Here is a 24,673-nt window from a genome sequence, read left to right as displayed (position 1 = left end):
TGGACCTGAAAACATTTTTAAACACAGAAAATGTTCTTTCGACATCAACTGATGTTACAGGAGCAAATTTAAAAGACAATATTTCTTTAACACTTAGAACGGTTAAGTTTGAATTAGAACTAAAATTTGATATTTAGATGGAGCTATTATTAAAATAGTGCTTATTTTATATTAAAACAAGTAAGAGAGCTATATTCGGCTGTGCCGAATCTTATATACCCTTCATCTAAATATACTTCAAAATAAAAAAATTTTAATATTTTTAGGTGAACAAAAATTTTTTTCAGTTTTTTTAATTTTTTGGAGAAAAAAATTTTGGAATTCTTATTTTAAATTTAAAAAAAAAAATTCTGATTTTTACATTTTTTTTTTTGTTGAAAAGCCATCTATTTTTCAATTTTGAATTTTAAACAAAGGAAGTAAAAACGAAAAATAAGTAAGACAAAATTTGTTTTTGATAAACTCAAAATATGCTATTAAACAGTAAAATATGCTCTAAAAACGCAAAATATGACATAAATATGGTCTTAAAACAAATATATGCAAAAATATGTATTTAAGGGTAAAATATGCAAAAATATGCACTAACAAATCGATGCCAAAATTCTTAAATAGTTCTGAAACGTGTAAATATCTTATCCATGTGCTCATTAGACTCACCAGAAAAAACATGCATTTGCATATTTTGGTTTCCCTGGTGATCACAGATGATCGTCCTTTTTCCATTTGCGCCACTATTTACCAACTTATAGCCACTTTTATTTTTTTCTTGATTTTCATATAAAAAAATCGATTTTTGAAGAAAATATAGGTGATCACGTTAACTACTTTGGATCAGCTATCGGACAGTCTTATAGTTCGGGACTGTCTCCGACTGCTGGGTAAAGAGTGAGTCAGAAAAAACATAGTAAGTTAAATAAAACTTAAACAGTTTAATATAAAAATTCTTAAAAATACGTAAATTTGTTCAAATATTTTGCAAAATTCATTAAACATTAAAATATTGTCATATTACTGGATTTTATAAATTTATCCACTTTTCCCGGAAATCCTTCCATTGAAGATTTTACGCTTAAAATCAGACATGTCCTGGGATACCTTTCCCGTGTTCTTTTATTATTTTTTTTACAAGAGCTCAATACCTTTATACAGGCCGAAGTTCTTTATAGTTGGGTGGATTTGCCTCTCATGGTACAAAATTGTTATTTGAATACAACTCAAGGGGCTTTTTACGATAGTGGCATGATAACAAATCGGGCCAGAAATATGAAGGCACTCTGTGCTGTTTTAAGAAAGGTAAAAGCCGTTTCTGTAGACACTCCGTAATATAAGTATATCTATATCTAAAATTTAAAAAAAACAAAAAGCGATCGGGCTTTTCAGCCCTATTATTTACCGTAGAGGGAAGGGAGTTAACGCACATATAATTGATTCTTCCGGATACTGACCTCTACTAACATTTCCCGTATTAAAATTTCATTAGGTTTGAAAACAGGAAATTGTTGCAGAGCTTAACTCTGGAAAAATTGTGAAGAGAAAACCTTATTAGAGAAAACCTTTAAAAGACTTTTAAAATTGCTTTCGTATGAAAAGAAACTGACATTAACAAGCATTAAGTACCCGCTCAAGAAGCGTTTAACACTATTATATATAAAAACACTTTAAAAGCAGTGTCATCAAACAAAAAAATAAAATAAAAATACAGCAATACAACAAGTATCGGTTGGTGTATCGTATCTATTGTAGAGCTGATGATGTGCTATAAAGAGCTGCAATACCACAAAAATCAATTAAATTTTATCTAGAAAATTTAAAAAAAAATAAAAATGTTGGGAAGAAAGAAAGAGGAAACAAAATAAATTTTACAAGTGTATTTCTAAAGACGACATGTATGAGTATCAAGAAAAAATTACACTTGTTGAGATATATTTTATTTTCATCAGAAAAAGAAAACAAAAGTAGTCGTCTTACCTCATTGTTGTTGACATTTTCAATAGTATGTATATGAGTTCAGTCAGATCGTTTTTAGTACAACAGTAGAGTGAGTAAGTAGTAAAAGTACCACCAGCATCATGGTAATAGAATTCCATGCAACTAGTCATTATTTGACTATGATAGAGCCCTGAGTGAGTAAGTTGTATTGTTTAACGTTATATTAAATTGGCAAATATTAGTTTAAAGTCAACTTTTATTTTTAATGTTGTTGACATCATTCCATTTTCAGTTTATTTGTAAATGAACGCACATTTGAATTCTAGTTGGGAATCATATTTTTCATTTGTAATTCCAAGAAATTTATTTATTGATCTACTACACCATCAGTCACTCTTTAAGTAAGTGGAAAAAGTGTAGGTTGATCAAAACAGCTCGAAAACACCCTATGACCCAAGCTCTAAAATAAAAACTACACTGGCAATTAATATATGAAATGCTGATTTATATCTGGCTTAGAAATGTTATTCTAAGGTATTTTTTATTTTACTCGTTGTATAACTTAAAAATGCGAAATTTGTTTAAAAAAATTTTATTTTGAAACATTTGTACAATATAAATTTATTCAAAGTATTGGCCGTTGTTAGCTATACTATCCCATCTTTCTGGCAACATATGGAATGCGAGTCAAAAGAACTGCTCATCTTATGAGGCCAAGAACGAATCGGATACTCTGTTCCAAAGTGAAGAGTTCAGCATCAATCGAAACAAATAGTATTCGGATGGGGCAAGGTCTGGACTATAAGGCGAGTGAGGCAACCCAACCTCCCAACCACTTCATTCTAAATAGTTTTTATCTGGTATTGCAACATGTGGCCGAGTGTTGTCATGATGTAATATTACAGTTTCATGTCTGGCGGTTTTCGGCCAATGCTCGCTTCACACGAATCGATTGCATTCTTTAAAGATTCCCTGTGATGATCTGGCCAGATTTCAGCAGCTCATAATAGATACGAACCTTTTGCTCCCACCAAATACAGAGCATTACCTTAGAGCCATGGATATTTATTTGGCTTTGGTGTCGATTCGGCTGGTTGGGCGAGCTTCACATACGATGTCTTATGCTTCGGGTTATCGTGATAGATCCATTTTTCATTGCAAGAAATGATTCGATGCAAAAATTATTATCTTTTACCGTTCAAGCAGCATTTCAGACATACTAAATTGTCTTTCACTGAGGTCACTGAGCTTCAATTCGTATGGTTTGATGATGATTCCTGCTGCTTGCAAACGTTTTGAAATTTCTGATGATTTTACAAGCTCTTGTTGAGTTTTAAAACAATCTTCATGGAATAATGCCTCCAATTCTTGGTCTTCAAATTTTTTTGGCTGTCCTGGGTGATCTTTGTCTTCCGTGTCAAAATAACCACTTCTGAACCTCACAAACCATCTCTCGCACATTGAGTCCGATAAAACATATTCACCATAATCTTCGGTGAGCAATCAGTGTCCTTTTTTCAAATTATAGAAGTAAAACAAAAAACTTCCTTCCCTCATATGACGTTTTGTTGGTACAAAATTCGACATTTCCGAAGCTAAAAAAACGTTGTTGTTACAATAACTAATTGAGAATAAATGACAGATATGTACTCTTCAAAATTACATTTCAGTTACTAAAACAACAACCGAGTTCAAAAGATACGGTACTAGATACATCTATGAAATTTTCGCAGATTATGCAAACGATTCTACATAATCTATATACATATAATCTGAAACCTTCCAACCAATGAGCTTAAACCCGGTTTCATTAGAAAGGCAATTTTGTGAGGATCCATTCGGTCCATTCGTGAAGCTGATTTTCGAATTTTCCCAATTTTGAAGTTTTGACAATTTATATGTATTTCTTGAAATTTTGTATGTAAAAGCACCTCTCCCGATGTGTAATCCACTAAAACATTTTTGGAAACTCTAATTGTAAGGGGGTAAAAATGGTTGAAAACGGGTAAAATCGGTATCTCTATATGTATCTCGGGAACTAATAATAAAACTAGCATCAAAAATCCAACTTAATCTAAATTTATACAAAACAAGTAAGAGAGCTATATTCGCCTGTGCCGAATATTATTATATACCCTTCACCAAATTATACTTCAAAATAAAAATTTTAAATATTTTTTGGTAAACAAAAATTGTTTTTTTTTGCAATTTTTTAATTTTTTGGAAAAAAAATTTTTCGAATTGTTTTTTTTTAAATTTTTAAAATTTTTTTTTTGTTTATTAATTTTTTTAATATTTAGCGAAAAAAAAACTTTTTGAAAAACAAGTTAGAGTGCTATATTCGGTCTTTTTCGTGAAAAAAAAAATTCGGGTTAAAATTTTCTTCCGATTTTGACCCATTGTAGGTCCATCTTACTATGGTCTTATATACGTCGTTGCAAATGTCTTTGAAATATCTATCATTAGATATCCATATTGTCTATATTAATGACTTAGTAATCCAGATATAGGTCAAAAACCAAGGTTGTCCTTGTTTTTTCCTTATATCTCAGCCATTTGTGGACCGATTTCGCTTCTCGAAAGCGTGAATGACAGAATTATTGAAGATTTGGAATCCGAAGATATCTGGGGTCTTCAGAAAATTGATTTCAACAGACAGACAGACGGACATGGCTTAATCGATTCCGCTATCTATAAGGATCCAGAATATATATACTTTATAGGGTCGGAAATGAAAAATGTAGAAATTACAAACGGAATGACAGACTTATATATAACCTTCTCACGAAGGTGAAGGGTATAAAAAATAGGTGTGTGGTAGTTTTTAATTTGTGTACTTTTAAGGGGACAAAACAGACAAAATAGCTATAACCGAGTTTAAGGACCATTTTGTATCTCAAAAATTGTAGTCCTTCTAAAAAAATGTCAAATGGATTTTCAAATTTATCCCTCTTCTTGGTACATTTTTTTATACAAATATTTTTTATGTACAATTATATGGTAAAAATGGTTTATTATAAAACACCTCCATTAATAAAGAATTGTTATCGTAGTAGCATACGCCGGGTATCCGCTAGTCGAATATATTGTTGGTTAAGATATGTCCGCTGTTAGCGCTCCATATGCAAACCACCAAAAATAAAGTAGGGGATCAAAAACAACTACGCTTTAAAGTTATAATAAAAATGTCTCCAAAAATATTGTAGTCTTTTAATTTACAAAATACAATTCCAAAAAAAAATATTAAACAACCAGAAAAACTAAATTTCGGTTGAATACCATACATACATATATTTCAAGATATACATTTGTATGTATGATTAATGAAAGAAAGATAGATTAATTAAAAGTTCAAGTTCACAAGAAACTAAAAACAAAAAAAATAGAATGACAAATATTTAGCATCCATTATTAGTCACAATTAATTTAAGTAAACAGAAAGCCTCTCTTACAACAAAATTCTTATTTAATACATTGAATTAATTAATAAAGACTTTGTTAAGTAACCAAATAAATAATTTTTATACCACAACCATAATATTCCTCAAAATAAATAGTGTCGGTATTTTACATTCAATTTAGTTTATTGCTGCTGCCCCCTGTTTTTGCTTATTTTAATACAATTAAATGCTATAAAAATAGCACCAGGATATTTTTGCCAATAAATATGCAGCAAACATACAAACACAACATCCATTAAGTACTTGATCCAAGTTGTTGTCGACAAGTGTATTAAAGAAAAACCAGAAATAAGCGTAACTAGGACATTGTACTTAAAGTTACCGAATTCACAGAAGTTGTAAACAAAAAAATTACAGTTTTGCAGTAAAAAAAATATATAAATACGACCAACCGAGACATTTAAATCTACCCTATAATGGGTGCGGGTGGCGTGTAACCTAATAACTACTTTCTTTCTAAATATACAATGTATGTATAGCTGTGTTCAAAATAATAATGGTACAAGTTAAATTTTCTAACAACTTTAAATCCAATCGATATTTTACAATGTTGCTTACAATGGAAAGGAAAAATTAAAAACACAATAGGTAGGAAGGATCATGGCTATTCGAACCAAACATTTTGCTGTAAAATGACGTCATATTTTTGCATATTTTATTGATAATGCATATTTATTTTACTATATAATAAAACTCCAGTGTTCTGGTCCCTCATCCTTGATCAACTCATTTCAAGCATTACTTTAACTATTATAATTCTCCAGATATTTGAAATAACCTATTTACTTTGTATGGAATGTGCCACGCCCACTTATCCAATTCCGAAAATTTTCAGCGAAACTATGTAAAATGATAAGAGACACATTGTTTTTTTGAAGAATCTTGCAAATATAGTTTTTAGAAATAACTATTTACTTTGTTTGGGAGGTGACTCACCCCCTGTTTTTATTTCTCTCATTTCTGGTTAAACTTCATGCAGTGATAAGATATTCTTCTATTTTTATGAACACAACTGTATAACCACAATGTATTTGTAATAATTTGTGAGTTTAGGAATACAAAATGTATGTAAGTAATGATGTATGATAACTGACTATAGACGTATTAATAATAATTTATGACTAAAAATATAAATTATTATTAGTGTTCTCTTTTATGACATTAAACAATTTGAATAAATGAAATAATAACTACCTATAAGTAAAAATATTAATTACTAATAATCGTATATGAGAGTGAGTGTTTTGCCCTCTAGATAGTATTTTTAAATATTATTATATAGTTCATGTATTTTTAGAACATTTACTAAATAATTATTTTAAAAAATATTGTAAATTTAAGATGAGTCAAATATAGTTTTTTTATTTTTAATATACCTCGTTCTATTAGATAACACTGTGGTGTAATTTTTTGAGTCATGGAAATATATATATATAGCCAGCTTTAAAAAAAATTATTTCTAAATTTATTTAGATTTTTTTAAAGTTTTTTGCGATTTTGATCTTGAAGATGAAGTTTTTGTTCTTTACGACAACTTTGCCTCAGAGAGTAAATCAAAATTCCGAACTGTTTACAATATATGAGCCTGAGAAGATGATAACTTTTTTGCAAAAATGACACAGAGGCCCCAAATCTTTGGGGGCTCATAAAAAAAGTGAATAAATAACAACTTTGGGCAAAACTTTTTGTTTTTTTATCACGTGTTGTCCACACATCTATAGATGAAAAAATCAAAATCTTTGAGCTTTTCATAAAAAAAATTGTGAGTAGATCATATGTCCTTTCGTTAACAAACTCTTATTTATAAACCTCTATAATTAATTTTCTTTATACAAGATCGATTTTGGGTGAGAAATAAATATATATGTATGTATGAGTGATCTCAGATTGCGGCCATTTTCTAAATTCGACGTTTAATTTGTTTTCCTTTTCTAAATTAAACGCTTATTTACAAATTTATTAACGAATATTTCGAATATTTCATACAATATACTTAGAAGGGAGAAGTATATTTTCTTAATTACTACAAAGTTATAAAAATTTGTTCCTTTTCTAGAATCTGTTTATTTAAAACCTGTCCAAATTTTAATGATTCATGCATGATGCATGACTTTTTAACAGTAAATTTTAATGTAAATAATTAAATAAATATCCAGATAAATTTATTACTTTTGTGGTTAATTTATTTGTTCATAAATTAATTTTATTTAACTCTTTGTTTAAATATTTAAAGTTTTTTTTTTTTGCTAATAAAATCAATATTCTAGGCATCACCACACATTATTTGTGTTTTATTGCTAAAGCTAATAAGTAAGCACTCTGTTCAAAATTTTGTGCGAAATGCTGTTAAAACATATAAAATATTTCGAATGAAATATTTGCTAAATAATTTCGCAAAAGCAGTGTAATATACATCTGGAAGCAGCACTTCTTTCGCATGAAATTAAAACCAACATCATTTGTTGTATATAAAATTTTTCGCACGAAACAACCATAATTTTTCGCAGATATGAACAGAGTAAGTACTAAGAAGCTTAACCCTTAAATGCATGATTTTTACTTATATTTTTCTATAAAGTATCAAATATTTAGTTGATTTTTATTTATTATATTTCCTTTAGTTTGATTTAGAATTTCTTTAGCTGAAACATTTCGTATTCCATTTGATTTTTCGGAATTAGAATCTGAATTAGTATCAAGCTTATTTATATTCGTCTAAAATTAAGTGGAACTGGAATGTAGACAATTGGCAACAATATGCATTAAAGGGTTAAAGAAACAATAAACCGAAATGAAAATGATTCATTGCGGGGTGGGTGTACTTAATTAATAAAATGTAAGTAGCATCGGTAATTTGCAGTACCAGTAAAATTAATTTTTACTGATTACTGAATGAAACAAATTTAATTAATCCGTAAATTTTTACTGGTAATTAAATTTAATTAATTGTATTACCAGTTTTGCAGCAAACAATTAACTTAATTACATTAAAGATTATTAATATATCCTTAATTTTCGTTAAATATTTGTACATATTAACATATGTATATGGGCAAATTCTATGAGAATGACAAACAACCACGACTGAAAAAAACAAATAAATAATAATCGTTCCAAGGACTCAGCGATTGTATATTTTGAAATGCTTTTGTTAGAAAAATCGGTGTAAGACTTCTTAAAGAATCCGCATACAAATTACAGTGGAACACAACAATCTAATCCTGATGTTATTCTCAAAGCGAATAAAACTGATTTTTTGAAAAATGATACAAGATAAAATGTTTGTTCACGCTAGAGAAACTAATAATGCTCCAGAAAGAAAGTTATCGAAAGATAGACTAACAATTTCTAATGAATGTGGAAGGGGAACAAAGAAATTTATTTTCTTTGAAAGGCAAATAAATACACCTCGCTCTTTTCGTAACAAATTGTTGTTGTCATTGAAATAAATAATTGATATTTTTAATGGTAGGATAAATTTTATAAAACTGAAATCACTTTTAATGAAGGTTTTTTATTAATCCTTGGTAATTAATGCCTCACTCAAGTCAAGCTAAATATGGCTCCGCCTAAAACTTATTCAAAAATAAATCTCGATATAATGAATTTTCGATTTTACTAGAATGGGCCTGACAACATATCGTCCGTTATACCGGGATTTGCCTGTATTTCAGATTTTAATTTGAACAGCAAGCAAATTGAGTTTTTGCTACAGAAACTGATTAAAAATTTTAGAAAACAATATTTATATATTATATTATATATTATATAAAGAATTCCACTTTGAAAACTGAATGAAGAAAGAAAAACGGAATTTCGATCGGAATGGAATTCTGTGACAGGCCTGTATTTTGTTGTAGTCTATAATTTTTCGACCTTTTAGTTTACTTTCTTGAGCTTGAGTCATCAATTTCGCTTACTTACTTCCTTTGTAATTAACACAATTTTAATAAAAAAGCAATGTACGAAAAAAATCTTTAAATAAAATTGATTTAAATAATAATTTATTTAAAAATTTTCTTACATATTTTTACTCGAAATATGTGTGTGTGTATGTATGTATGTATACACTTTATTGTTTTACTCACTCCTTCCTGTATTCTGATTTTATCGTACTGGAGAAAACAACTGTTTGTTTTTTTACCCGCGGTTTTGGTTCATACTATATATGTATGTTATTTTGATTGGCAACTTGATAGATAAAAAAAAACACCATAGCAAGAGATAGCAAATTCAACAACTTCTAACGAAGTAAAAAAATAAAAAACTGCTGCCTACTTTTAGGATGACAATTTGCAATGACCTTGAAAAATTTGACAAACGGTATTTTGTGGTGAATTTCAAAAATTCACCACGATTTTTTTATTCACCACTATTTTTATTCACCACTATTTTTTATTCACCACAATTTGTTTTATTCACCACAAACAAACAAAAAAATAAAAAACTGCTGCCTACTTTTAGGATGACAATTTGCAATGACCTTGAAAAATTTGACATAACGGTAGTTTGTGGTGAATTTCAAAAATTCACCACGATTTTTTTATTCACCACGAATTTTATTCACCACTATTTTTTTCACCACAAAAAAAACAACAAAAAAATTTTTTTTTTGTTGAGCCGCCCGCCGTCCCGTCCGGCCGCCTTTTTTTCTTTTTTTTTTCTCCACCTGTGTGTGGTGTGTGTGTGTTTTTTTTTGTTTTTTTTGTTGCTTGTTGTGTGTGTGTGTGTTGGTTGTTTGTTGTTGTGTTTGTTTGTTGTTTGTTTGTTGCTTTTTTTTGTTTGTGTGGGTGGGTGTGCCGCTTGCTTGCTGCCTGCTCCCTCCCTCCTTCCTGCCCCCCGTCCGTCGCCTTTTTTTTCTTTCCTAAAAAACCACCGGGTTCGTGGTATTTATGCGAACTTTAAAAAAAAAAAGAATTTGGGAATTTTTCTTTTTTTTTTCTCGTTTTTTTTTTGGTGTAAAAAAAAAAATGCGACTCTGTGTAAAGTAGTAGTATAAAAAAGTAGTAGGTAAAAAAGTACTACTTTTTCGGAATAAAAAAAAAACCCAACTGTGTGTGTTTGATCAAACCGCCTGATGCAGCAAAATGGTTTGACGACGCCATGGTTTGAGATGGATGGAAGGAATTTTTTTGTTGGTTTTTTTTTGTATGTTTTTTTTGTTTTGTTGTTTTTTGTTGTTTTCGTTCATACCAGACTTTTTTTTAGAAATAATAATAAAAAAAAAATAAAATAAAGTAAAAAAAAAGTAAGTAAGTAGTAATTTTTTAATAATTTGAATCAAAAAAGAATAGTATTAATTAATTTTATTTTTTCCATTTTTTTGTTTATTTTATTTATTAATAAATAAAAAAAAAAAAATTCTTTATTTCTTTCTTGGCGGTTTAAATTTTGCCAAAAAACCGGTTGGTTTAACCGAAATTGCAATAATTTTTCGAAGAAACCGGGAAGGAAAGAAAACCGGGTTCTAAAAAATGTCGAAAAGATCACCCTAATACAAGTGGTTGACAAAAAAAAACAATGGAAACTTTACCAATAAAATTCATTGTAGCCCAAAATTTAAAATTTTTTTTTTATTCACCCCTATCGCGAATCAATATTTCACATGAAATATTTTTTCCCTTTTCCTTTTTTCGTTCATCAACTTTGTTCACGTGAAAAAATTCCCCTTGTTGTGAAATTTTTAGATGGAAACAATAATAAGCAGCTGCTACGAACAAAATCAACTATTGTGAATGTATAAAGTTCATCGTGATATTCCCGATAGCAATTTTCCCTTCGAGGGAAAAATGGATATTTCATGGGAACAAAATTTCACATGTTATTGCCGATAGGGGTGATTAAAAAGAAAGAAAAGAAAGAAGCCTAGTGGTGTAGTAGTCTACCTAGTAGGGTCCATTCATTCCTTTTAAGGTCCGCTTTAAGATGCGAGTGGGATCTCATATTTTGTAACGCAAGACATACAATTTTTTAATTTTTTTTTTAATTTTTTTCAAAATGGGCCCTTTTTTAAATTTTGTTTTTTTTTGCCTTTTTTTAAAATGGGCCTGCCATTTTTGTATTTTTTTTTGCTATAAAGCAGTCATGCCCAAGCCCTATACTCTTGGTACTCTTTTGTTTTTGTAATTGCTCTTAGCTATAGGCTGTGTGTTTTGTATACTCACTAGAGCACTCAGCACCAGCAATACAAAATACACAAACAACTTTGTCTTATTATTTTTTTTGTCGTTCTTCACTGAATACACGCATGTTGAAAGCAACAACACTTACGTATGCTTTGCTGGTAAACATTGACGACTGCGATCATCCATGTAGATTTTGTTTTTGTTTATCGTACGATATTTTAAAAATGTGTGTGTTGAAAGTGATTTTTTTTTCTTTTTTCTTTGTATGAATTGGTTTTAGCAACAACAAATATTGAATAAAAAGTAGATTTTCTTTAAATGTATTGGTGTTTACTCTTCCATAAGGAACTTGTGGGCACCCCTGCTATAAAGAAAGATGGATATGGTCGGTCGTTACTGGGATGCGAGTGAGATATATAAAATATATAAATGTTTTTTGTAAATCAACAAACACATATATATACTTACTTTACTACATACATAATAAAATTTTGTGTTTGTTATAAAAAAAAACATTATTTTTTATTTTTCATTTTCAAACTTTTCAAATTTTCAAATTATTTTTTATTCATTACTGTGACTGGTTCACCGCCACCACTGTATAAGTAAAAATGACACATATGTAATTAAACTAAAGTGGCAACACTGTATATACTACTATTTCATGTACTACCTTTTGCCGTTGTTGTTGGTTGATCAAACCGCCTGAAGGTTTGATGCAATGGAAAATACAGAAGTCTCATAAGAAATATACGGGTTTGTGCAAGGCGAATTTATACAAGGTGGAGTCAGTCAAACAGCTGATAATTTTTTTTTTCGCTTTTTGGTTCTAACAACTGTCAAAACTTGTTTTTATATTTAAATATCTACATAATCTAAGCTTAATAACAAAATATTTATTGTTTACATAAATAAGTAAAGTCCTCACTATTCAATTATATACACTATATTAAGTTTAAATACTTGTTTGTTTAATTTTTCATTTTGGTTTTTTGACATTTGTTAAGACCAATCGTTGTTTTTGTAGAACTGACACCACCTTGTATGAATTCGCCTTGGGTTTGTGTGTAGATTGTTGTATGATTCGAACAAAAACAGCAATCTGCTGCTTTTTAATACAACTGTGGTTAATTGTTGCGTGCATTTTATATATTTTTTTGGTAGAAAAAGCAAACAAAGTACAGATTTATTAGAAATTATGTGTAGAATTCAGTAAATAAATAAATTAGTTAACAAAAACTAAAGATTTAATGAAGTATTAAGAAAGTGCACAGCTCACAAAATGGAAACAAACGATTTAACACAACTTTCGGAAGAATTGATTCAGCGTTTAGGTAGTGGCGGAGATTTAGGTGAGTGAGCTAGCTGCGCCCGGAAGTCATCAATTTAGAAAAATACATAAATAATCAGGAAATATATCATTGTCACGATTTTGTACAACTGTATTTTTCTTCTACTTTTAGAGGGTATGATGTCCAGTGAGCTATTTCAGCAGGGAGATTTATACATGTCCAGTCAGGATGACAGCAACTCCAATGTGGCCGTAGACAACGAAATTATTATGCATATGGATATACGCGAACCTCTAAGAACACTACAGTAATTGATAGTTTATAAATATTTTTAATAATAAGCAGATCAAGTAAATGTATATTTTATATTTAATTTTAGGAAACTTTTGGAGAAAAAAGTGGGTCTAAGTCTTGAGGGCTATGAATTTTGGCTGCAAGATGCTCAAGAGGTATAATCTCAGTATATAAATTTGTTAATTTTTCAATTAATTTATGCCTTTCAATGATTCTAGCTTGAACCACATAAAAATTTGGTTGATCAATGTGTCAAAGGTGAAGGTTTGGTGCAAATCAATGTGGAAATTAAATACATTATCAAACGCATTAACATACTGGATGTTTTAAAGCCTACTGAAGATGCTTTAGGTAAGTATTTTTTAATAGAATTTTGTTGGATATTTATTTGATTTTTTTATTGTAAATTTTAGCTGTCTTAGCGGCTGAAGAAGCCTACAAAACCGATGCATCTACCGATGATGAACATGCTATGCGTGATGGATCTCAGGAAGATACCGAAGAAGAATCTAAGCCCAAAAGAATAAAACGTGAACTGACTCTAACATCGCCGGGTACTGCCGCACAGAGTGATAAACCTTGTTTGAATTGGGTTTTAGATAGTAAATTCCGCAAGGAGCAGCTTAGACTTAAAATTCCCGAAAATCCCACAGAATGGACTGTGGCTCAGGTTAAATTTTGGTTTCAGTGGGCTGCGCGTGAATTTGAATTGGTGAGTAGTACAATATTTTTTGTTTGTCCCAGTTCTAGTCAGATAGACAAATATATTGAAAACCGGCATAGACTTAATTCAATTTCACTAAAATCGTAATTCTGAATTGAAAAACTTCATCAATTCGTTCAAATAAATGATTTTATTTGAATAGAATTAGTTCACTCATTATTGAACTAATTTATAATCAGCCCAAATATGAATAAAAATTCCCCGGGAGTGTTTCCCCTTTTCTCATTTTTCCTATTCAAATTCAATGGGAAAAAACTGCCGCGGAACAAATTCCCGCGATATTTTTTTTTCATAATTGGGCTGTATGGTATTTTTCAGAGTTTCGAATTAATTAATTGAATTGAGCTTCATTCACTTAAATATTAATTTGAAATTAAAAAATACTAGCCATTCATTCCATAAATCCATTTCGAATATCTAATTCTTTAGCAACATTCCAAAGGCTTTTTTTTTAAATGTAAATAATTCATCGTTGATTTAATTCATAATGGAATTATTATTAAAAAAACAGTTTGTATTTTATTCTACTACAAATCAGAGCTGTAATTGATTCATTCATTTTTGAATTAATTCGCGAATTATTCATGCACTGAATTAACAAAATTTTGAATTAATTAATTTTCACACAAAAAATGAATTGAATGAAATTTGTGTCAATTCAAATGAATTTGGTGAAAACCTGCAATTCGTTTCCAATTCAAATGAAGCTGTAACATGAATTTCAATTCGTTTCCAATTAAAATGAATTGCAATTAGGGTTTTTAATTTCCCGACCTTTTTTGATTACCGGGAATCGGGAAATTTTTTCCTACATAGCCGGGTGGCTATTCCCGAAATATATAATGATACTGTAACTTAGGCATATTATAGCCAAATTTCATATAAAAACTTAGTGTTATAATTAGGGGGCGGATTTATATGCAAATGCATGTTTTTTCTCGAACGTCCAAATACAATGTAGACTAATTATATATCCGAATCACACATTTTGCTGTAAAATGGCATCGATTTCTTAGGGCATATTTTTGCATATTTTATTGATAATGCATATTTTGTTATATTTTACTTCGAAATACATATTTATATGCATAATCTCCCATTTTTTAATAAAAATATTATTTTTTGTCGTCAATGGGCAGTATATTAGCTCAACAAAAAGATTTTTTTTCGAATTTGTTATAGAAATAGCATCAAATTATCATTTCAAAATTTTTCTTCAAAAAAGTTCAGAGTTTTTTAAGTATCAAAATCATTATTATTTGTTTTCATTGTAATTTCGATTTACAAGAGATTTCGTTACCGAAAAATTTTGTAATTTCACATACACAGTTACCGGTCTTCATAGTCATTTATTACGAGCTGAAAATTAAGGTTGGATGCTACTTTATAGAACGATCAACATTTTGATGATTTTAAAAAGCAAGTCGTATGGTGGAGGCTTTAAAGATTCCGACGTTAAACAAATATTAATCCCAAGATATTAGAATTAATATATCCATAGTTTTCTCAGAAGAACAATTATAATTTAATTTTTAGTATAATTTCAAGAATCCTAACTGCTGGGAACTTTGTTGTATATTTTTGTATATGTTGTATTGAGCGATCCATAGTTAATTATTTTATGTTTCTGCACAAAAATATAAGTGCATATTTTTTAAATTTTTAGGTCATATTTTGATTTTTATGGAGCATATTTTAGGCGCATATTTTCCAATAATAAATGCATGAAAATCCGCCCCCTAGTTATAATTATTAAATATCAGAGCTTCGAATTACTTAATAAAATTTTAGCATAATTCACTAAAATCTTAATCCGCAATTAAAGAATATCAGCCTTTCATTCCATAAATCCATTCCTAATATTTAATTTTTTAGATTCATTCCAAAGCCATTGTTTAAACTGAATTAATTTTAAAGTTAATTAATAACAGAATTTATCCAAACTTTGAATGATAAAATTTTAGTTAAATCAAATCAAAATTGTTTAAGGCTTTTTGTACTAGATTTCAATTGAAGAAAAATTTAATCGTTCAATATATTTTTTAAGCTATTTTGTTATGGATTTGTAGAAGAAATTTAAAGAAATTAGAATGATTCAATAAGAAATAAATTCTATAAATAATGAATTCACTTTTTAAATTTTCATACGAAAAACCTCAAATAAATTACAATAATAAACGGTCTATTATTGCCGAGATATAAGCAAAAAAGTTTTCACTGTTTTTTGGTGAAAAAATAGAGTTCTAACTTGTTTTCTATGTATTTTCGTCAGTTTTTAATTCTCGGGATTCCCGACTAAAAATTCTGGGAATCGGGTAGTGAAAAATTTGCAAAATTCCCGGGAAATTTGTACCGGGAATTCCCGGGATAAAAACCCTAATTGCAATTCATATCCAATTCATTTGAATTGATTTTGAATTCATTCAAATGAATTAGAAAAAAGAATTAGCAATGCATTTCCAACTCATTTGAATTGATTTTTTAAGTAAATCTACAGTAATCACTGACGTTTTGTTATTCAACTAATTTTTTATGTAAAAGACAGCAATCATTATTCTCGTTTTGTATATTACCTAGTATAGCCCAAAGACAAATAATTCTTAGATTTGAAGTTAATTGAAATTCATTTCTGCATAATTCGCTTGAATTGATTAAAATTTAATTAAAAATTGAGCTAATTCGTAATGAATTCAAATCAAAAATAATGATTCATTTACAGCTCTGCTACAAATATGCTATCGAAGACTCTATCGATGGCTTAATATAAAAAAGGCGTAACTAATTTTTTTTTCACAAATATCAATGTAAAAAGGGTATATTAAATAACTTAATTTAAACAAGGTGTATTAATAAGGTGAAGTTACGAACACAGCTGATTTTTATTTATTTGTTTATGTTGAGTTTGAGATTGTCAAACTTTCTTTACTTTTTTTGTTGTCATTAAAAAAAATAATTGAAACAGAAAATATTGAAAAGTTTTCAATTTTGTAAATTTTAGTCTAAACAAAGAATTGTGTAAGAAAAATTAAAGAAAACACATTAAACAATAAAATGAGGTGAGTAGCAGTGAAATTTAATCCTCAAAAGTCCAATGGATGACCAAAATAACATCATTTTGTTTGTTTGCTTGGTTTTACAGTTTTCATGTGCAACAACATATTTTGACATTCTCAGTCGTTTGACAATAAAAAAATATTGTCTTTGTTGTATTTGTTGCCGAGACGCTCTCACCTGATTAATACGCCTTGAATTTAAATAACAATAAATAAATTTCAAATGAGAAATAAAATGTGAAGTCTCTTCTTTTTAAAAATTGCATTGAAACTTTTCTTGTTTTTAAAATTTTATGGATTTTATTAAGTTTTTTCCTTCTCCTATAAAGTAACAAAAAATCGAGTTACGCCTTTTTTATATTAAGCCATCGGTATGGAAGAAACAAATTGTTCAGATTTCTTTTTATTACTAAATTTAATTATTATTTTTTTTCGAACACTTCTTTGACAGAAATCATATTTGTATTTTTTATTAATAACATCAAACACTTCTAACATATTTTCATTTATATTCGCAGACTGACGCAAATATCGGTGATTGGGCAATTAGCGGCAGACAATTATGTGCCTTGACACATGAAGATTTTCGTAAAAAAATATCAAAAGATCCTGGTAATATATTTTGGACTCATCTACAATTACTAAAGGAATGTAAATTTGTGTCGGTAGTTCATAAGGCAGCAGAATCTGAACAAAAACCGGCAATAAAACGACAACTTCAAGATCCACTAGGCCTAAATATAGTGCCGCCAGTGGCAAGGGAACCAAAAATTATGCGTAAAACATTCCATAATTTGAAAAAAGAAGGCAAGTTAATAAATTATCCAAAACAAAACCTTTAATCATGTACATCTCTTATATTTCTTATATCAACAGCAATTTTACACGAAACCCTAAGTGCTGCTGCCCATAATTTAAGCTCGCCCAGCGTGTTAACCCACAATTCGTATGGTGTTGGCTCTGGCAACAATGGCCAAGTGCAGTTGTGGCAATTTCTTTTAGAGATTTTAACAGATCGCGAACATGTCGACATCATACAATGGGTGGGCAATGATGGTGAGTTTAAGCTTTCCGATCCGGAACGTGTAGCTCGTTTGTGGGGCGAAAAGAAAAATAAGCCAGCCATGAATTATGAGAAACTCTCGAGGGCATTACGTTATTACTACGATGGTGATATGATTTCAAAAGTGTCCGGTAAACGTTTTGCCTATAAATTCGATTGCGATTTGAGGCTATTGATTGGCTATACTGCTGCTGAACTATCGGCTTTAGTAAATGAGAAGTCGTTTGTTGATGAAACCGTTTACCTAGAGCAGATGGATATGAAAACGGACGAAGAATGACACTGGATAAATGTAAAAGAAGAACCGCTATTTACTATACTGGAAGAACATGTTGTTGAAAGTAAAAGGGAATTGCAGCCAGATTAAACTATGAATTCATTTACTTTAATCATATATAATTGGATATATAATTTTTTGTTTCAATTATCGACATTTTGTTTAATTATTAATATTCATCATATTTTTTCATTCATTAAAATTATATTTTAGTTTTTTAGTTTTAACCTGTTTATTAATCGAAATTGTGCTGAAAAAAAACACTGGTGTTTTAACTGAAAATAATAAAACTATTTTATGTGAACACTGTTTTGTAGAAACAAAATTCATATGTTAATCATTGATAAATGAACAAAATAAATCATAACTTCTTTTTCAACACAAATAAGTTGAATTAAAATATAACGATTTTAGAAAAGTATTTTTAATAGCCAGTTATTTAAAGTCAAGATCGAACAAAGGGCTACAAATAAAAGTAAAAACTATCGACACTCTTTATTGCTGATGAACTTTAATTATTAATAATGCATTTGGTGGACAAGAGTTTGTCTAAATATTCCTTTTAAACTTTTTTCAAATTTTATCGGTTGTAGTTTCTAAGTGTGAGAAGATTTTGCCACAAAACTTTACATACTCATAGAATAAGTCCTAGGCTACAAATTTCTGAAACTAAAAATTTTCCACGCCCTTTTATTTATGTAATAAAGGGGGCTGAACTCTTAAAATACATAATGTGCATAGTGGGCGTGGCTGGGGGAGTTACAAATATAATCGATGGAAAGCTGAGTTTTCATTCCATCCCATAGTGAAGAGTTTGTCGAAATATTCCTTGTAGTTTTCGAGATATAGTCAAAAAAAGAAAATATTTATTAAACATACACCTACTGTAAGATTCTGTTCACCTAATACCTGACAATTTTTTCCGTTTTTTGAAAAATTAAAGAAAAATATCCGAATGAAAGTTATTTTAAATATTTCGCTGTAACTTCTAAGTTTTAGTAGATTTAACGACGAAATTTTACATACACATAAAATAAATAGTAGGCTACAATTTTCTGAAACTAAAAATTTGCCACGCCCACTTATTTTGGTAATAAAGGGGGCTGAACTGTTAAAAGAAATAATGAACATAGTGGTCGTGGCATGAGGGCGTTACAAATCTGATAGATGAACGTTGAGTTTCCGTACTGTCTCATAGTGAAGAGTTTGTTTAAATATTCATTGTAGTTTTCGAGATATAGTCAAGAGAAGAAAATAGTTATTAAAATTATTGTGTGTTAAGATTACATACGTACTTACTTTAAGTTTTATTAAGGGTTTACTTTTATAAATCTAACGAAATTTATTTTCGAATTGTTGTACTTCTGAGTAATACAAATGTTTCAAATTAATTATTCGTTTCTTTTAAAAAAGCAAGTATTTAATAAGCATACAAATATTTTTTTCAAAATTTTTATTTTAAATTAAAAATATTTATTTTCCATTTTTTTATATTAAACTAAATATCGACAAAATCGCACTTATTCAAAACTAAATACATACATTAATTAGATACATGGTACATAAAATTTGATTCTTTTTAAATTTATGATTTTTTTAAAATCCTAAATTAAATATTTTTGATTTCTTTAAATTTAAATTATGTAATTTAAAAGAATAATGAGTTTTGTGTTTGTGGTTGATACATTGACTAGTTTAACAAAATATTGTATGTATTTTCAAATAAGTTTTAGTTAGTTTAATCATAATACTACTAAAATTAATATTACATTTAAAAAAAAAGAAACAGAAAAACACAAATTTTATTAAATTTCATTGTGAAATATGGAATGTTGTTATTTTTTTTTTAAAGAAATTATAAAATTATAAGGAAGACATGAATAAAATGATTTTTAAAATATGAGTGAATGAGTGAGTATGAAATAAATTTAAAACATTTTCAATTTTATTCGATAAGAAGACAAAATAAGGCACTTATTGTTTAATAAATATTGCTTTATAACTAAATTAATTTAAATTTACATATTGTAGATTTGTTCGTTTTAAATTTAATTTAATATTTACATTTATTTAAATAAAATTTGAGCACTTTGTTTAGTTTTGGACCGACAACAATTTCAATAATACTTTCTTTGCGTTTTAAAGTTACATATTAAATTTTAACAAAAACAAAAATAACTTAAATTTTAATACAACATATTTTTATATATACATTTCTGGATTTGATATAATGATCTATAACTCAGTCGTTATTTCATCTTGCGGTCGGAAACCTAATTTATAAAATTCATCCTCCAACCATAGAGAACTAGCATTGAGATCCGATATAAGATTGCCACTTTTGAGTGTGTTAAAGCTGCTACCAAATGGATCGGAAGGGCGGGGTTCTTCGAATTCATGCAGACTGATGAGAGAACCAAATAAATGCATTTTCTGCGATTTGGTAGTACCGGTACCAGAGGTAAGATTTGACGATGACTGCAGGGCAGACTGCTTATAAAAACCACCACCATTCATTTTCTGCCTATACACCGAGGTGGCCTCAAACTCATCCACATCGATGCCATTCGAATTTTGAAAGAAATCTATTAGTTGGCCTACCTGAGGCCTATAACGTTCGAGCACCTGCTCGGACCAAGCGTACAGACGATTCCAGTCATGTGGTGCCGCTGGTATAAGTTCAATGGGACGATTTAATAAAATCAAAATTCTGGCAAGATCTCTAACAATGGGTCGGTAGGAATTGGCCGCGGCCACATCACCAGCCAAATACAATTTACGTATTTGTCTTCGTGTATCATTCAGCATGGCCAAAAAGTATTCAGCATTTGGTCTCATATCATTTAGCTGTCTCAGGAAATCTGAACGATCCATGGTATGCTCATTGATTAGTTTTTGTTTAATTGTTTTGCGGCGTCTGCGACGTTTTACCAACATCACGGCTACGGCCAGTATGGACAGGCAGACGAGGAAACCGCCAAACATGCCGGCCAAAGCGGCCATTAAAGCACCAGAATATCCGGTGGGAACACAAACACGTCCCATAAATTCGGTATGAGCCGACCATTGATCAATATAGCCCGCTGGACAGCGTTCCACGCACTGACGGGTGTCGGTGACCAGATACATGGGACATTTTATGCAACCTTCGCTATTGCAACGTAAACAATGTGAACTTGTGGTGGATGGACAACCTGTAAAGATAAGAAAATTTAAAAAAATTATTAAAATTGTTTAAAAATTAAAGTTTTTTTAGTTGGTAATAATAAAAATGTATTTATGCAAAATAGGGACAAGGTAAAAAAATTCGATATTACGAATTAAATTTTAAAATTTTACTCAGAATTAGAAAATGTTAGCTTCATTCAAAGAATTCTGTTTAAATAGAATTCATTCATCGTTCAATTAATAGATAATGGAATTAATTCTTGCATGTTAAAAATTGAAGAAAATCTTTAGAAAATTAAAGAATCTTTTTTGAGATATTCTTTGTTCAAAGACAATTTTTGGTTCTATAAGAAAAACCTGCATTCAAAGGTTAAACAAATTTGTAACGGGCCAATGTTTTGCCGAACATTTTCGTATCTTCCCAATAAATATATAACTAAATCGATCTGTATAAAACATTAAAATATATTTAACAGAGACGATACATTTAAACACAGGCCGTAAATAATGGACTAATGCCCGTAACTTCAACAAATAGATATCTACGGTGTAAAATACCCAGCAGATAAATTTACCTAATTGTAACTTGACATTAATTTCAAATCAATATCTACGGGTAAAAATTACCAAATATTTTTACTCCAGAAGTAACTAAGCTCTGATCATTCATTTGGCAATTTATATGTTTCTAGAAATTCCCGAGAAAATTTTAGTGGAAAATTTCTGGAATTTCTTTAAAGTTTTCTTCTTAACCCTATGTCCATACCTGATGAATTTTTGTCATGATATCAAAATTGTTGTCAAGATAAAAACTTATCAGGTATAGTCTCCATTTATTAGTATTATTGCTTCGGTATGACAAATTTGTTAGTGTATTTTCTCAGACAACTTTATCTTGACAACAATTGTCATTAATTGTTATGATAAATATTTGTCAAGTATAGACAGGGGCTAAAGCTACATTATTATTTCCACACAGATGTGTATTGATGTGTTCGAATGATATTAGATTATATAAAGAAATTTTTTCGATACTAGCAACAACAAATTTAACATCTTAACTAAAATATTTCAGAAAATAAGAGAACAATTCGGTCATTTAGACAAAATTATTTAATCATTAGCTAAAAATTCACTTCTGCATACCAAAACTATTTTCTCTGTGTGACAAAAACAGAAAAATATTTATTTAAACCAGGAAAATTAACATATCTAATAGGTAGACTTAATATAAAATTAAATGTTAAGGTCTTAATGGAATTATGAATATACTTAACATCAAAACTTCGAAGGGTATTTATATTTAGAGAAAATAATGACAATAAATCTGTTAATAATAACTTTGTTAATATACATTCTCTTTCGAAACGAATTACGGTGCATTTTTTAACTTGGACCAGTTAAATCATGTAATACATGCATTGAATATTACCGTTTTGTTTGAAAAATTTTACTCAAAAAAGAGTAACCACTTTTTGTATCACAATTTTTATTCTCATCTCTCTGGCAACATAAGGATTCTGAGCCAAAATAACTGCTCATCTTTTGAGTCCAATAACGAATCAATCCAATTTCGGATACTCTGTACCAAAGTGAAGCATGTCCCGGAGAGAGCGTTCTGCATCGATCGAAACAAGTAGTAGTCGGACGAAGCAAGGTCTGGACTATAAGGCGGGTGAGTCAAAACTTCCCTACCACATGCGGCCGATGTTAAGGTTTCATGTCTGGCCGCATATTCTGAGCGTTTTTTGGCCAATGCTCGCTTCAAACGAATCAGTTACGTTCGGTACATGTTCCCTGTGATTTCAGCAGCTCATAATCGATATTACCCTTTTGCTCCTACCAAATACAGAGAATTATCTAAGCGTCAAGGATATTTGTCTTCGGGTTATCATAATGTATCCATTTTCCATCGCTAGTAATGATTCGGTGAAAAAATGTTTTTTTTGTAGCTTTCAAACATCATTTCGGACATTCAAAATCGCCTTTCAATGTCTATCGGCTTCAATTCGTATTGTAGCAATTTACCCTGCTTTTAAATGAATCCTTATGTTCGGAAACGTTTTGAAATTGCTGTTTGTGTAGCTTCCAATTATTTTACAAGCTCTTGTTGAGTTTGACAATAATTTTCATAGAGTAATGCCTCCAATTCTTTATCTTCAAACATTTTTTTGGCTGGCCTGGTCGAGCATTTTCTTCCGTGTCAACTTCACCAATTCTGAACCGCACAAACCATCTCTCGCACGTTGAAATTGGTGGACCACATTCAAAATAAGCTTTAGTGAGCAATCGGTTTGCTTTTGCATATGATGATTCGTTGGTACAAAATTAGACATTTTCGAAGCAAATAATACTTCTTTGTTTACACTATAATGTTCAATAATTAAGTGATAATAAATTACAGATATGTAACCTTCAAAATGTATAAAATGTAAATATATTCAAAAGATATTGTAAATCCCACATTTTTAAGTCATACACACATAAATCAATACTTTATGGTGTCTACGTATACGAGTATTTTATTCTATGTTCTGTTCATATTTTTTAATAATTCCCGGGAATGGAAAAACTCTGGGAAATAAGTAACTCTAATCTCGTAAGTAACTCTAAGCTTGTAACTTCTAAATGCTTCCATGTTGAAATTATTCAATTAATCGGTAAAATAAATTATATTCAATAAATAAACATTTCTTGTCCAAGTCTCCCCCACATTTTATACAATTTAGCAATCGCTTTTAATTGAACAATTAATACTTACAGCTAATTTACAATTACAAAATCATATTCCTAATTAAATGTGGTTTAAAAGATTTCACTTTTTATGGTTTAAGAAAAATCATGAAATTTAATAAATCAAATTCACTTTCAATATACCACAATTTGACTTTTGAATTATTTGTTGTGTAAGAAAGGAATGAAGAAGGCCCTCATAAAAGATAAAATTTAAGTCGTTTGTGTGTTAATCTGTGATTCAATTTTCAACACTTTCCATATGAATTAAGTAACTAGTAGTAATTGTTGTTGTTATTGTTTTTATTGTTACTTTTATTATTATTATCATTTCATTTATTTATAATCCAATTAAAAATGACTACGCACGTCCCACTTAATGCCAGTGTAATTACAAGAAACATTTTGTTTTTACAAGTTTTCAATTACAATAATTCTGGCTGGGCCCCTAAAGCTTAAATACAAACTCTAAGCAGGCGCGTACGTTCAGCAACATATCGATTACATTGATGTTGTTGTTGCTGTTGTAAAGTGTTGCTGCAGCAGTTGTT

General features: G+C 29.5%; 3 protein-coding genes across 3 annotated transcripts in view; 1 reads left to right on the top strand and 2 right to left on the bottom strand.

Moving 5' to 3' along the window:
* The window catches only part of LOC135964143 (aminopeptidase N), a 327,697-nt gene that overhangs the window by 162,928 nt on the left and 140,096 nt on the right, over window positions 1-24,673 (bottom strand). The gene's annotated exons all lie outside the window — the stretch shown is intronic.
* Window positions 12,668-18,626, top strand: Ets97D (DNA-binding protein Ets97D). Its single transcript, XM_065516230.1, has 7 exons — window positions 12,668-12,870; window positions 12,982-13,117; window positions 13,190-13,259; window positions 13,323-13,455; window positions 13,518-13,816; window positions 17,400-17,688; window positions 17,758-18,626. The coding sequence occupies exons 1-7, from the start codon at window positions 12,801-12,803 to the stop codon at window positions 18,222-18,224; spliced, it is 1,464 nt and encodes a 487-aa protein (XP_065372302.1). The 5' UTR covers window positions 12,668-12,800; the 3' UTR covers window positions 18,225-18,626.
* Window positions 20,079-24,673, bottom strand: part of T48 (FU domain-containing protein T48) — a 152,027-nt gene continuing 147,432 nt past the window's right edge. The window contains exon 3 of the mRNA XM_065516238.1: window positions 20,079-21,415. Within this exon, the coding sequence (XP_065372310.1) occupies window positions 20,457-21,415 (959 nt within the window). The 3' untranslated portion in view covers window positions 20,079-20,456. The remainder of the gene's footprint in view (window positions 21,416-24,673) is intronic.

The sequence above is a fragment of the Calliphora vicina genome, chromosome 1 (genome assembly GCF_958450345.1).
Source record: "Calliphora vicina chromosome 1, idCalVici1.1, whole genome shotgun sequence".
Classification (NCBI taxonomy): domain Eukaryota; kingdom Metazoa; phylum Arthropoda; class Insecta; order Diptera; family Calliphoridae; genus Calliphora; species Calliphora vicina.
Note: the sequence above shows the minus strand (reverse complement) of the source record. Positions and strands in the feature narration are given on the sequence as shown.

Excerpts from the sequence above, each read along its gene's own strand:
- Ets97D (XM_065516230.1), top strand. The coding sequence starts at position 12,801 with ATGGAAACAAACGATTTAACACAACTTTCGGAAGAATTGATTCAGCGT. Across the intron at positions 12,871-12,981 it reads AGGTAGTGGCGGAGATTTAG|AGGGTATGATGTCCAGTGAG; the intron begins GTGAGTGAGCTA and ends TTCTACTTTTAG. Across the intron at positions 13,260-13,322 it reads GGCTGCAAGATGCTCAAGAG|CTTGAACCACATAAAAATTT; the intron begins GTATAATCTCAG and ends CAATGATTCTAG.